This window comes from Venturia canescens, chromosome 3 (genome assembly GCF_019457755.1).
Source record: "Venturia canescens isolate UGA chromosome 3, ASM1945775v1, whole genome shotgun sequence".
NCBI classification, from domain to species: Eukaryota; Metazoa; Arthropoda; class Insecta; order Hymenoptera; family Ichneumonidae; genus Venturia; species Venturia canescens.
In genome coordinates this window covers 21,294,308-21,310,421 of record NC_057423.1, presented here as the reverse complement: position 1 = coordinate 21,310,421, position 16,114 = coordinate 21,294,308, and the positions used below count along the sequence as shown (strand labels likewise).

Genomic DNA, 16,114 nt, shown 5'->3' with positions numbered 1-16,114 from the left:
TGTTCTATTCATTAAGAACTTCATTGCATACTCTACGTGTATATTTGATAGAAATTTGTTTGTTCGTTTTACATGTACAAACACCTGTGCCGAACTTTTTCGCAGCATTCGATAATATAAACATGATTTTTTCTATCGTCGTCCGATATATTAATAATAATTACATTATCGGAGAGAATCGTTGCCGAAAAAACAGCAAATTACAAAGAATTTGGTGAGAGGATGTTGGAAAACTCGGACGTCCCTGCGTACAACCGCGGGACTGGGAGCAGCACCGGTTACATTCCCATAATATTTTTTTTGGAGGCCCTGTCGCTTTGTTTTTGCTCGACAAAAAGAGAAGATATCGCTCTCGTTGATTCTCCTTAACTTCTAATTTCGTTCAACTCCCACTCGTGCTCGTTCCCCACTCTTTTTTTTGCGGTTCACCGCGCCAAGTTCCCCTCTCCATCAGTGCAGCGCTTCACTCTCATTGGCCTGCGTGGCTCTCGTTCCTTCCTTGGCTCTCGTTCACCGCTCGCGGTGGTTTCTCCCAAGACCGCTTTCGTTGTTCTCCTCTCTGGCGATTTTATCTTCTCTTTCTTACGCATATCCCTCTCTCGTTTATTTTTTACCACTCTGTGGCTGAGCGGGTGCAGCTCCGTAGATCGCGGCATGTGCACAGCGTGGCCTTGGTCCCGCGCGGCCATTGGTCGAGCACGGGGCAACTCAAGTTTTTGTTTGCCCCTACTCCTCGCGCACTCTTTTTCGCTCGATTCTCCGTTTCGCTGTTATTGCTCGAAGAGCTCGAACGTGTACAAAAAAAGAAGAAGAAAAAAGAAAAAAACAAGGAAGAAGAACGAAAAAAGGTTCGAACGTGCGCCTTTGCGGGCCTTTGTACTCTGCTCTGCAACGTCCTTGCGGGTCCATTGACCCTCATCTCCCATTTATATACACATACACACACACACACACACACATACATTGATACGTATTCACTTGTAGAAGGTTATTTGCGTGTATGCATTCATAAATTTTGAGCAATAGATGTGCCTTTGCGATTGGCCCGAAAGCCCACTCGAAAGACGTCTAACTATTCGTGGAAACACAAATAATATACGTTTAATCTGTTATGCGCATTTGGCATACTTTATTCGTTTATTCGTCACATAGACTTTTTTCTCGACCGTTGTAGCATTCATTAATTCGAATATGACGCAAACGGAGAAAACAAAATAGGGAATAAGATGAATAATTCGCGATCTTCTTCCAGATTGTTTTTTATATTCTCTGGGGAATCGATGGTAAATGCGCGCGCGCGCGGAAGATGCTTATTGGTTCGAGCGCAACTAAAAGTTGTACCGGTTATTGCGCGATGTGATTCTATTTCTGTATCCGGCGTGGCGTACGAAACTTAACGAATTTCCTCGGGTGCCCGTGGAGCGTCCTAGCGTCGTACATCGTGCAATATATCGCATAATTTTCTTCTCCCTCCTTCCTGGAAACGCAGAAAAATCATTTCTCGCTTTTTTTTTTTCATCGCCTTTTTAAAAATAGAGACACAGTCGAGCGATCACGTTTTCTTTTCTCTATTCGAACCACGGACACTCACCATTAGTTATCGCCGACGATCTTCGCATGTATGCCGCATTATTTCCTTTCGAAAGGCGATCACGTTTTTCTTGGTTCACTTGAAAATTGCGTTAATACCGTGCGTCGTTTGTTCATTCGTACTCGGGGAAAAGGAAAGCTTGAGTGAGATATCTCGCGAGAATCATTTTTCTCAGAGGTTAAATCATTCGAGATACGGAGAATATTGGAAGCGGGCGACGTGCCGATTTATTTCTTTCTACCGGTAGATATCCTTATCTCAATGCTTATAATATCGCGCTCCGCGTGTAGTATGTATGTGCAACTGCGACATTGCGGCAATAAAAAAAAAAAAAAAAAAATTAAAAAAAAATGATCCAACGTTTCATAAAAAACGTGGCGAAACTTCAACAACGGAATGATATTTTTTTTTCTTGGGGAGTGGTTCCTAAGCTCCGAGGTCAAATTCTTGATGAACACTGAGTTTTTTTTACTACAAACACGTATATATCTATAGATATAATGGCATCATAAACTGCGCTACGCTTTACCGACACGCAATCGTCCTCGCAAACTATATCTTTGTCTTCGTATAGGGTTTCGTAAAAAAATAGTAAAAGCGTTTCAGTTCTGATGTATCCAATGATTTTTTCAATCTTTCGGAAAGCTCTGCTGCGGTGCGCGCCGAAGCGATTTGATCCATTCGCTTATTCAAACGATAATCTCTTTTGACTTAAAATCCGGACGATTATGTTATTTTTACAGAATCGTCCTTTAACCTTTTTCAATGACACACGATACTCCAATGAAACTTTGGCCTGCTCTTAGAAAAGTCGTTAATTTCATGCAATAATGAAGAAAATATATATATTTATATTTATAGAGTTGAAGTTATTGCAAGCTAAGAAATTCGGACCAAAGATCTCGTTCTGTGGCCGAATTGAAAAAGTGATTATTTGTTTTTTTTTTTCCCCCACGAACATATTGTTTTGGTGTATTTTATTTTATTTTAATACGGAACTATAGCATCTATTTAAAAAATAATGATTCGACGTGCGATTCGTCCGGTGGAATTTTGATGTATCTAGGTACGTAGAAATATATTCAACTTTTCGTTTACCATCGCTTATATGTGAATTTAACACGTATACATACGTAGGTACACTTTCTCACTCGTGCTTTGTGCACAATGTGTAATGAGTGCGATAATACAATGCAAAATGGATGAGTTTCAATGAGTGGGACATTGACCTCGGTGTTGATCGTGCATATAGGGGCCTGGATCCTTGATATGTGCACGATGAGAATTGGCGAGATGAGGAGGAAAGAACAGAGAGGAGGGATTACGCAATGCGCGTGCGGCGCGAGAGAACGACAATAGGCGGGGGAAGCGATGGAAAAGAGGGGGGCGACCGTAGGCTCTCAAACTCGTAGGCATCGAGAAAAAAAAAAAATTAAACACTCACACGGACAAACCTACACAGACCGACGCGTCACACGTGGACTCTCTCGGTCGGAAATTTGGCCTTGAGATATGAATAGATATCCGCGAAGAGTGCACTGCTCCGTGTTGCGCAACGACCGTCTAAACTTATTTTTTCTATATCGTATTTCACATATTACTTCTTTTTGCTCTTTTTCTTCTTTTCAGGCGCGCTTGCTACATTTCGTTTCTCGCTACGGGTTGCTCCAATTCATATACATGCGCGCTATTCGTTTACTCGATTGCGAGTAAACGCACAACCAAGCTCATTCGCGCGTTGATTCTGTTTCTTTTTTTTTTGATTCGCCCGATTGTTTGAGAAGACGATAAAACCGAAATGGTGGATCAAAGTTTCCGAATCGATGAATTTCGACACCTCCTAGTTCGACCATTCTTATCGCCGTAAGCAGGTTGATAAAAAAATAAATAAATAAATAAATAAATGAAAAAATAGTGCTATCAGCGAGTATAAATAGGCGCGGGTGAAATCGTTAACAATAAGTATTTGTGGGCAAATAAGAAAAGTTAATAGAATATATACATAAGATTTAATAAAATATATATATAGTGGATAAGAACGCACGTGAGATCGAATGTCATATATCGCGCGTTGAGAGTTGGGATTACGCACGAATGTAATTAGAATAAATTCAATTATTCCGGGATCCGATCTAATTCGTGGATTTTGCAATATATTGTCTCAACAATATAGCTTTTGGCGAAAGACATAAATTATCACCGATTTTACCGAGTAGATCGCAGCACAGCGTCATATCGTCGAAAGTTCTCGTTGTCATTGCGGCGACAACGAGACACGCATAGCAGTAGGAGCCGCTCGCCGTTCGTATTAGTGCGAAATTCTCTGCGTCTAAATACACAGAGACGTATCACACGATATATTTTAATCCCACATGCATGTGTATCCGCGGTTATAATGCGCACATGCGCACATGTGCCCTCGCACCCGGGCGCACACAAATACGCGCGCTCGCGCGTATTATTACGCCTACGAAGTAACACGGGCGAGTTTGTCCGTGAGGCCTTAAACGACGGTCATTGGCCCCTGCACGCGGCGAAACTCCAACGAATGTGGTTCACATATGTTGGCGCACTCGCACTCGTCGTATCTTCGTATACTTCGAGCACACGAAAAAAAAAAAAAAAAAAAAAAAAAAAAAAAACACCCAACTCGCACGGATCTTAATAATATAGCAATATATTAATTCGTATGTTATTACAGCTATATTATAACTATTTTCCAATTTTTATACCTTCAAACTCGCGAGTTTTGTTCGTCGCGCTAATGTTCCCCACGAAGCTCGTAAATCGCTAAATATTCTGTTGAAATTAAGGCAATATGCTATGCTTATATTAGCGTACTACGTGTTACTCCTCGATTCAACGGGGTACTATATACTTTTTTCTCTTCATATATCGCGTCAATTTTGCTTGTATTGGGGCGCGCAGTCATATATTCATCGTCCGATAGCATATACGCCGTTAGCATCGACTATATTAATCGAATATCGAATCAACTGGACTGCCACCTACATCGATTTTCATCGGAGGATAAAAATAAAAAAAACAGCGAATCCGGTGCACATGGTTCTCTATTTTTCATCGAGATTTTTCTTCAACTCGACACTCGAGGCGAATTACGATATAAAGGGTATTTTAAAAAGCCTTCTGCTTTTCATTATATCGGTGCGGAAATATTGCGACAATTGCAGGTATATATTCGTACAGGATCAATAATTCCAATGGCCCACAATCTTTTGAAGCGTTCGGTAATAATTAATCAATGCGTGGTTCTCACGTGTAGCCATGCAGTCTATATTCCTTTACTTTTATTCATATTTTTATCATTTTTTTCACACGTTACCACTCACAACTACCGAGAAAAATATATTAAAATGTAACGTACGATGCTTAGCTTGTTTACATATATATCATTCATTCACCGCGATTCATTCATACATTTGTACAACTCTCGTTATTATTCTTTTTAGTATGTCTCGAAATTGCTTCCATAAGTCATGCCGCGAGGGATATTGGTTTCCTGACTTCTAAATCAGAGCCATCGGAGAAGGCCTATAAGAAATAGAGTCTTGCTTCCTCGTGCGTCCTCATAGTTTCACATTGTTCCTGCGTGCTCTCGTGTGTGTATTTGTAAATAGGATCATGATTATTCCTCGAAGGTTGCAGTACTATCGGGCCAATTGATGATTCATACACGCACGTTATTCTTCATTCGTACGAAAGAGGATAGTGCGCGATATATGACTTGGAATGTGGGGATATACATCGGGGGTTATAGCACCGTGAATAGGGAGTTTAAACCGCCGCCGCCACCGCACAGGGTCCGAAACTCGATACATTCGTTCTCAAGGTAAAGGACAGATAGAGAAGTTAGACTGCATTGCCGGAATCTGTGTTCCACATACGCGAAGCCAGGCTATGGGAGATCTCGATCCCCTCCATTGCCAAAAAAAACGTTGGACAGGTGCTGGTTGGTCGTCTGAACCCTTTATCCACTCCGTCATCTACTCGGCTAATCTTTATCCCTTATACTGTTTCCCCTTTCTTCGATACTAACTACATACTTATCTCATAATGCATATTTTTCCTTAATTTATTAAATAACCGAGTTTCTCACGCTCGCGATACTTCGTCGTTCGAACAATATATCTACTTGACCGAGCCATTCTCTACCTCCGGTTTCATATTGTTCTTTCTCCGTCTTAATAAGATCAAAATAAACTTTCCAATTGCTCGCTAACGTGGATCTCTTCTTTTACCGCCGCGGTTTCTTTTCAAGCTTGTATTACGTGCGTACACATACTCTTGAGATTTTCTCTTTATTTTGATACACGCATATATTATCACTGATTTATGCAAGTAGATATTTGCTGCTTGTCTCAGCAGCAGATTAAGTCGCCTTTTTTTATATGAGAATTGTGTAAATTTCTATGAGTCGAATGAAAAATATAAAAATATTCGCATTTATTCATTTTTCATTCGGAATAGACGGTACGCGGGGGCGGAATGAGGGAAAGTTCGTCACTGATAAAGCGAATGTGTCACATTGGTACGTAATAAAATTGAAGAACGCTTACATTTCGGACAAGTTTGAAATTCGATAAATTTTATTAACGCGGTTGACGCCTACGGCAAAAACGTTGGCCAAGGTTCAACTAGGTTTGCCGGTTTGAAAACGGTTCTTCGGGCACGTTACTTCGCTGTGCGTGTCTTCTCGCGATATATCGCGGGTTATTATATCGTATCGCGTTCCTCCGGGGTCGCTCGCGGTCGTCACTGTGGATACGAACTCGCCGCCCGCACCCCCTCCGCCAAAACCCGAACGTTTTCTACCCCGAACCCTGTACGCGATTGTGTGAGTATCAACACGAAGCCACGCACCCTTTTTTAGTGTGTGTGTGTGTGTGTGTGTGTGTGTGTGTGTGTGTGTGTGTGTGTGTGTGTGTGTGTATGCACATGTTCGCGGGCGAGCACGCGTGTGTGTGTATGTGTGATTTCGTTATATGTATGGAAGTTCGTAGAGCATAAATTATGAGATCGAGGCGGAAGATGGCCTACATAGCCAGCCGCCTGCGAGAAAGGGCATCCACTTTTCGAGCTCGTTCGTTTATCCTTTCTCTCTCTCTCTCTCTCTCTCTCTCTCTCTCTCTCTCTCTCTCTCTCTCTCTCTCTCGTTCTCGTTCTTTATATTGGCCCCTTTGAATTCACTCGCTACCTCGTTTGTTCTCTCCGGTCCGACGTACACACATATTCAACGTCGTAAAAAAGGGGTTCGACGCTCGGCCACTTCCTACGGTTGCCAAATACTAGCGCAGAGAGAATAAGTTTCAAACGAAATAGGAAAAAAAATCGATCCGTGAGAAAAATAAATTGAGCATTTCTTTGATAAATTATCCAGCTTTTCCGCTTTTCCGGTGCAATTTATTCGTTTTCGCGCATATATAGACACGCGTTCTTTGCATTTTTCAGCCACTAACTAAGCCAGCATATCGTTTCACATTTACCAAACTATTTTTCCAAAAAAAAACAAGATGGTTTTTTTTTCGTTCTATCGATTGTCGTCTATGTATATTGAAAAAACAAATTTTCATAAATCGCCGTCACACGACCGAATGTTTGCTTTATTGTTTGAGCTTTTGGTGAATGCCTATACCTACTGATGAAGGGAAGACAAAAGCGATTCAATATCAATAACGAAAAAATCACACAGCGATGATGATGATGATAATATATGTAAATGATGTTAATGGTTGTAGACCGAACATGGCGATTGAAAACATAAATATAATGCTTATTTCCTATGAGGAAAAATCTCCCCGTATGAATCCTAAATTGGCCTTTCTAGCCCATAAACGTGCGAAAACTTTTAATGTATTGTTGTGTTCTTCACAATTCCTCCGGAATAATTCTTACGAACCTTTGAACCAAAAAATTCAAAGGTGTGATAATTATTTAAGATTGTTTCTATTTTTTTTTAGTATAACCCGGGAAATGAGGATGATTAATTTTTAACTACACAAAGAGATTACTACGATCTCGATACACGTTATTGCGAATACTGAAAATGTTACAACTTTTATATTCCTAATCTAACAACCAGTTGAACTGGTTTTAATATTATTCTTTGACTTATTGGCCGATTACATTTTTGACTCGATATGTACGTATCGAAAAATAAAATCGTCAAGTACATAGTTGTAAAATCGTTAGATATCGGTCGCGGTAAATCGGATAGAATCACGATGTAGGCAGGCATTTTTTTTGTCAAAATTTGAACGTATCAAGAATGATATACCGTACGAAATTTGTTGACCCATAAAAAATGTGCTCCATGCAAACATTCAAATTTTTGTCTCGAATATACGACACGAAAATATCTTTGAATAAACAAATTTAATAATTTCAAAACGATTTGTTAATCCAACAAAAAAATTTCACAACTACAAAACGAGGTGAGATTTTGCCACGAAGTACACAGTATATACATTTTTTGTAACATATAGGTCTTATTTGAAAAATTAACTCTCTCACATTTTTGTGGCTAATAACATAACTAAAGGTGCATGGTAGAGAACAAAATTTATTCCACGAGATAGATTTTTGAAAGAATAGGAAGTTCTTTGTACAAGACATACTCTATTGCTTTTGCAAACTCATACGTTACAGAGCCTTCGAAACCGCATTTTATGATCACACAGAATGAATATGGAAAATGAACATATATGCAATATATGTCACATAGCTGCAATACATTTATAGCGTAAATGCCATTTATATATTAAATAGACATCTATGTTTAAAACTTGACACGATCAGACGTAACAGATATACGTTAAGGCTACACCATTTAACGACTAGAATTGCTAATGTTTTACTAAATGTGGATTTTCTTCGCTTTCAGGTGTGTATCCACAGAAATATAAGAGCACTATAAAATTATCTTTATTGAGATAACATTGTATAATTATTACATATGCATCATGCAATTACCCCTTATTTTCAGTCGAATAGTTTGAATAAATTTCAACAAAGAAAATTTCAATTTAAAAAAAAATCATTTTTTCATTGAATACTAAGTTTGGTCCCACCCCTCTATGAAGGTGGGGTTACTTTGTATACTTTTGCCTTAAGTTTTTGAAGCACCTCTACTGAATTATAAAATTTCGCAATTTTTAAATGAGGAAAGTCATTTCAAATTTTAGATGACCCTGAAGTTTGCAACTTTGGAGTCCAACGATATGAACAAAAAAAAACCTCTAATAATTCGAGTAGTTCTCCAATTTCATTTCATGTCGAATTCGCAATTCGTAGTTTTTCAATCTGTACTGATACTTCGTTACGTAAAAAATTGGTGAATTACAAATGTTTTTTTCATTTATTCCGTTGGACTCCAACGTTGGGGGCGGAGTTGAAATTCCGAACGGTGAGAAATCAGAAGGCTCAAATAGAATTTGAAATGATTTAAAAAATAAATAAATGATAATGGTTGATGTTGTTTTACTGTAAGGATACCTTTTTCGTGGGGTTCATTGTTGCAGGTGTCACATTCAAAGCGCACAGACTCATACTTGCGGCATGCAGCAAACACTTTCAAGAGTTGTTCGAGGGTATGCCACCCTCACCAGCGGGTCTCATCGTCATATTGGATGGCACGAGTGCACACAACATGGCGTCCCTCCTCGAATTTATGTACAGAGGCGAGGTTCATGTGTCACAAGAGTCGCTCAGCTCTTTCCTCAAGGCTGCTGAGTGTCTTCAAGTACGTTTCACAATCGTATCTCTCTCTCTCTCTCTCTCTCTCACACACACACATCATCAAATTTTCTTCTACAAAAATTATTCCAATTATCCTTGATTATATATCGTAAAAATCGAATCTATTTGCTTTCCCAGAAAATACATGAAAATATTTCGTTATTATGAGAAATTTTAATATCTTTTATCATGAAAAAGGCACATTCGAATGAAGTCATCTCTCGAACCCAATCAAATTTGAAGTAGATACATATATTTATTAAGAATCGTGGTTAATTTTTTCTGGAATATTCGTGAGCGGAAAACAAAATGCAAATTTATTCATTCACTTTGGACGGATAATTTGATAAATAATAATAATGATAACAATAATATTGTAAATAGCTTTTCAGAGTATGCTTTCTTCGAGATGCGATTACTATATATTACAAAAATATTCCCTCATCCATTTTTTATAGTATAAAGTTTATTGTCGAGGCATTTTTTTTCCTCTCAATAAGTGCATCAATGTTTCCTCAAGTTTGAGTGCTTTACAAAAAATGAGATTATGTAAAATACAAGACAACGAGAGGAGAAACGGGTATTTACTCAGTCAGTCATGCTCCTCGGAGGAACTAAGTGAAAAAAGTTGAAAAATTAATTGCATTAGTAGGATAATGGCTGAAAATTTTTCTCAATTTTTTGTTTCGTAATGAGATAATTTGAATGAAATTTTTAATCTATGCATCGATAAAAATGACACGAAAGGTTTAATATTCGGTTCTTTGAAAAATATAGAAGCCAAAAATTCAGGTAAATGAGATGTGAAAATGTTGTTTACTCGTGAAAAATATCTGCTGTGGAACGGTCAGTCGATTCTTGACAATTCTCTCATGGTAAAACATTATTTTTTTCTACTGCGAGAAGAAAAGAATAAGTCGGTCGTAAAGTTCGAGCGTAGAGAATTTTAGGAATTCAAGTTCAAGATTAAATGGGTCAACGCATTGTTGTACCTTCGAATCTTCTTTGCCATATCGTATATTAATTAATATCGGAGAAGGAAAAAAATGAAAAAAAAACTACAACAAAACAACAACAGGTCAAGGGTCTGTCGATAGAGCACGAAAAGCTCGCGGTGGCTCATAGACACGCAGCCGAGAACAATAATTCATCGACGGATTCTGGAACCGGGAATGCCGAGGTTCTCGAGGCCGAGGTTGCTGAGAGAGTTATGAAGAGAGAACCAACCCCCGCACCACCTTACGCGGTACCAAATATCTACAGTTCCGCTCACTATTACGAGAGCCCTCAGAAGAGAACGAGGTTAATGAGGTATTTTTTTCGTATTTTTTTTCCGCATCCGCATCCGATACAGTTTTCTTCGTTAAGAACTTTAGGCATTTTGAGTAAGACAAGAACGTTGAAGAAAAAAAAAATGATTGATATCGGCGTTGATAGGTCACCCAGCGAAATGGATGCGCTGGGCAGGGTCAGTGTACTCAGAGACGGGGCGGCTTTTCGTCCAGCGTCAGCACCGCATCCACTCTTATTGGATAATCATCTCTATCAGCCGTTCACTCATCCATCGGAAAATTCGACTCATCCTCACACAGCCCCGCACACACCCACGGAACTCGAACGCGAACTCGAACGTGACAGGTCCGAGGAGAGGGGAAATGGTGAGCACAAAGAAAGCGTTGCGGAAGGTAAGAAACATTCTTTTTTTATTCTTTCTTTTTCGATCCTCCGAATGATATCATTCGTTCGAGCCGGTCGGTCGTGGACAACCAAAACTCGGCCTCCCAATGAATAAGAAGAGAGTAATAATAACTGAGAAATTTATTCGATGATTATTCTAGACGATTCATGTCTATGGTGAATCTTTTGGAGTTGGCTTTTTTTTCAATCCTCATTTTGCCAAAGAACTAGTTGAGATTTTAAAGATTTCTTTCAATTAATGAACGAAGTTTGGTGAAGAACACAATCTCTTTTTCTCGTAATTTGGTATATATTTTTTTAAGAGAGGAAAAAAAACAGGAATAATTTGAAAAACTTTCAAACAAAAAAAACTTTGAAAAGCAACAAAAAAGAGAAATTTTAAAGAAATTCTGATTTTTCTTCGACTGTTTTTGTGTGGTACTTCACTGGGTCTCCAGAAAAATTAATCTTCTTATTCGGAAAATGAAAAAAAAAATTACAGAATAGGTTTTTTGTTGTTTGAAAGTAAGCAATAGATGAAGCTTCTGCGGGGTGCTTCGCTCTGCCCCCATATCCGATCTCCCTCCTAGATCGTAGCGCTCGAAGATCAACGAATGATCCACTCGTTTAGTTGGCCAGTTTTCAGGCTGACACGGCTAAACTCGTTCCAGGAATTGGAAAATATTGATTTTCAGCGCTTTCATCGCGGACTGCCGAAGAGTCTCAAAAATATTTTATTTTTAAATATATACACGGTTTTTAATATATCGAAGAGTATTTATGAATTCAGCATCAATATGGTTTTTTTTTCTCTGCTTGAACTGAGATAAAGCGAAAACAATGCTTTCGACAGTTCTTCTCGATGCTAAAATTAAATAATACGTAAAATAAAAATAATAATTGATTGATGAAAAATGTTAATTAAAATAATAGCAATAGTCTCGTGCATATTGTGATGCTATTTGAGAGAACGACTAGTTGAAATAATTGGAAATAATTGAACGGCGAACTAGATGATATTTGAATTTTTCGTTTCGCTGCATGGGCGAATAAATTGAATGATGAAACGCGATCAATTGTTATTGTGGTGTACCTTTAGATCTTCGTATAAAGCAAGAACCAGCGGGCTTGACGGATCGTGAAAGGGCAGAAAAATTGGCTGAGAGATTATCGGGGGAGGTTTACACGGTCGGCCGAGGTTTCGAAGCTTCTAATTACGGTATAACGGGTGATCATAAGCCCAACGTCGCGCAATTCGGACCCAGTATCGTACCCCTTGCTCATCCACCTACACCCGATCTCAGCCCAGCTCCGACCACACCGGCGAGATGGAATTCGAAAATCAACAAGGCAGGCACTGTCAGCACGCCGGACGGTGAGTCTAAAAAAAAAAGCTATTCCTCTATTTCGTCCAAACAATATTATTTAATATTATTTTATCTTCTCACAGCTACAATAAGTCCGCGTATAGCTGCGGCTAGAAGCTAAACTAACAAAATAATGAGGCTCTATAAGCATTAAGCTTCATTCCAAATGAAATTCTCTTTTATTTCATTTATAACTTATTCATACATACGATATGGTGAAAACTGACTTTCTGGTAATCGGTATACTGCTGAGAAATCAATATATATAATTCCGGTATCGAATATGCTCCAGAGAAAAAATAATCAATTGATTCTTGTCCCATTATATCGAGAAATGGTAAATCAAACTAGGGGTTGAACGAACACTCGAATTATAAATATCGACGTAATGATCATGCGCAAATCGTCACATCGTCAAATGATTCAATAAGAGTAACGTTTTTGCAATTTATGTTTACCCCGATTCTCCGCCATAATTCTAAATATGATTATTCTATTTAGCTACGACGTTGGGGTTATGCAAACTCACAGTCAGGATAAGACGATGTGGGCTGCTATTAAAAATTACTTCTCATTACATGAATCATATATTAAATATATAATGTATAATCGTAATTTCAGTGGGAGACACGATCATCGCTCATTGGCAAAAGGTTTTTCTTTCATTAACTGTTGTATCAATATAGTATAATTCGTGGAAATACTTCATTTTTGCGAATTCAGCCGACCTAAACGATATACACGTAGATATACCTCATAGAGTTGTCCGATTCGATCGTATGCGACAAGATTGTACCGGCAATCGAAAAACTCGCCACGGTGTACGCGACGACGATGAAAAAACGTTCAATTCGTGTTGAAATTTTTGTAGTTTTGAGTTGCTGGAAGTCAGAGGAAAAGGAGTGTGTTTCGTAGCGTTGGATGATTCCCGGCGTACACCTGCCACCATCGCTTCCTGGTCTGACAAACCATGTTTTATGTAATCTTAAGTTACGCTCCAGTGCTCCCCTTCTATTCAATATCGATGCATCCTTTTTCGGGAGATACCACAATCGAAAATCTAACAATATTCGACGATTATAAAAGAACAAAAGGAATTCCCGAATTTGGACCGAATAACGAAATGATTAATTATTTTAAAATTATGTTCTTAATTAATTACAATCTGCGGTATAGCTTCTCTATTATAATTACAATACTGTGATCGAAGATCAAGGTTTTATTTTCAACTCGTTGTTTGACATATTTTGGTTCAGCATAAAACTTGGTTTCGTTTCGTTTCGTTATATGTCAACGTCCGGCATTATGTATTCGATTTCGACCCTTTTTTCCTTTTATCTCTGAAGGAGTGAAGAATATATCTCGGCATCGAATCTGGAATTCATATGTAAGGCCAAACATTTGATTTTACTAATTAAACGTGCGTCTGATCTCGTTCCTTGATAATGTATATACTTAAACATTCGCGCATAAGGCTTTAATTAATTTTCAGTTTCGGGCATTCGATATTGCCAATAAAACTGGAGTCGAGTTCGAACTTGGGTCGGCTGAGCTTTTCAGTACGAGATGATCGTATCGATTAATCTTTATTCGCAAGACACAAAGACAAGCAGCGAACTGAGAGGAAAAATTAAGTTATATGATAAATAAATGATTTATCGGTGCGAGTCCAAATTTTGGATCAACTATTATCTCTGATATTCGGCGCAGAGCTTGTCAATAACTTAACATCCGAGTAAAACGCAAGTTTGCACTTTAACCCTTACTAGTCACACCTCAAGTTTCTGGTGTAATAGTCATCACACGGGGTCTAAAGTACTACCCCACTCACTTTGGGGGACGATAAATAATTGAAAAACTGTAAAAAAAAATCAAATAAAAATACTGCAATGTATTTTGAACCTTTAAGAAACGACCATAACGATTTTATTCTATTCGTGTTATTTTTAATATTAAAAAAAATGTCAAAGAAAAGAATGCAGGAAAAATGACTTTTTTCACAAAAATTGGTGTAGAAATCGTAATTTTCAATTAAAAAAAAAAAAAATCAACTCGTTCCTGAGAACCTGAGAAATCACGCTTTCAGGTAGTATTGGTTAAATTTGTCACGCTGGGGTGGATCGGACCCCAGATCTTCGCACGGTCTGACTTGATCGACTACCAAAACTAAACTAACGGGCTCTTTCAAATAATAACGATGAGGCTCTCTATTCAAAGGTTCGAACTGTCGACCGAGGGGACCACGAGTCCCATTTTCTTGAAATTTCTATTTGGTATCGTCGGTCGAAAAACGCCTGGGGTCCAATATACCCCGTGTGACTATTAAGGGTTAATACGCGCATGCAAAATTATTCAGAAGTAGGCTAGAAATGTTTTTCCGTGAAATGTTGACCCAAACGCGTGCCACAGCGGCCCGCGCCGAGTATCTATAGAAATGAAAAATCATGTGTCAGTGTCATTTATCTGAACAACAAATTGAATGTGAATAAACTGCGACGTTGCGGGAGAGTCAAGTATCGTACATAATATATACGGACGAGGGCTATTTCTGTTTTTCGTAAGATGATATAGTTGTTGATCGAAACGTATTTTCGAGCTCGCGAGGAGGAACTCGAAAAGGAATAAACCTCGAAAAGGAACTAAAAAAAAAAAAGAAATAATTGGTCGTGATATGTATATAATATATACATATGTGCATATCGGGAGCAAGGGAGAGAGAAGGACGCACACGCGGATGTAGTAGTTACAATGTGCACATGCGTATATATGTATGTATGTATATGCAAGTGTAAAGAAGAGATGCCGCGTACGCGTAAATCGCGAGCGTACTCGACTATCGCATGCGATTCCAGGGTCGTTTGAAGCCGAGGACCACCGTGTCGCTAACAGCTCGTTGGTTGATGGGAGTCTCAAAGTGGTGGGAGGTCTGAGTCAGGGAGGGAAAATAAATGGGAGGGCTGGTGAGGGAACGCCGAATGCGAGTGACACAGTGACTCACAAGTTCGTTGAACTTGCTGGCGAACGCACGCGTGCTTCTTCGGATTGTGTGCGGTATGCACGCGTCGGTGTGCCTATGCGCGTGTAGGTATACGTTCGCCGTTTATGTCCGTTGGCCTATCATCCATATACACATGTTTGTAAGGATGTGCAATGGTGAGCAGATTTTTCTCCGCGAATTCACGGTCGATTTTAGTCCAGCTCTTGTTCCGTTTTTCTTCTCGCAGTGTTACATCTCCATTTATCACCGAGCGCGTCACTCCATTGGGTGTCCTTCTTTTATGCTTTCGCATTCATATGTGATAAATTTTATGTTATAGCTCACGAATAATGTGCACTTTTGTATTGTTTCCCCCCCCCCCCCCCCCCCCCCTATTGAAACTTAAATTTAGCTTGAGATTGATTTTCGTGAAATGGGCTCGAATTTTTATTTTAATCGCCAAGTGCCAACATCCTCCAGTCGATTTGGACTTATTAGCGAGTTTCGGTACGAGCGATACAACGTTGCCATGCTTAACCATACTAAAAACATAAAAAAATTCAAAAAGTTCGGAGATTTATCAAATTTGGTGAACATATTCTTTAGTGCCAAATTTGACAACACAAATTTTTTAAGATTTTTCTTTTACACAGTTATCGAGTAATTGATCACTAAAATTCACGTGTATATAAGCGTAGCGTTTCCATATATTATAGGTATACATTCCGGGCATAAGAAATCTGCTTT

The 16,114-nt window shown here is 38.8% G+C and overlaps 1 protein-coding gene across 2 annotated transcripts in view; it reads left to right on the top strand.

The window, feature by feature from the left end:
* Positions 1–16,114, top strand: part of chinmo (Chronologically inappropriate morphogenesis) — an 81,792-nt gene that overhangs the window by 34,720 nt on the left and 30,958 nt on the right. For both annotated transcript variants that reach the window (XM_043413955.1, XM_043413956.1), the window contains exons 3-6: positions 9,130–9,350; positions 10,425–10,657; positions 10,784–11,031; positions 12,123–12,398. In XM_043413955.1, coding sequence (XP_043269890.1) covers positions 9,130–9,350; positions 10,425–10,657; positions 10,784–11,031; positions 12,123–12,398 — 978 coding nt within the window. The remainder of the gene's footprint in view (positions 1–9,129; positions 9,351–10,424; positions 10,658–10,783; positions 11,032–12,122; positions 12,399–16,114) is intronic.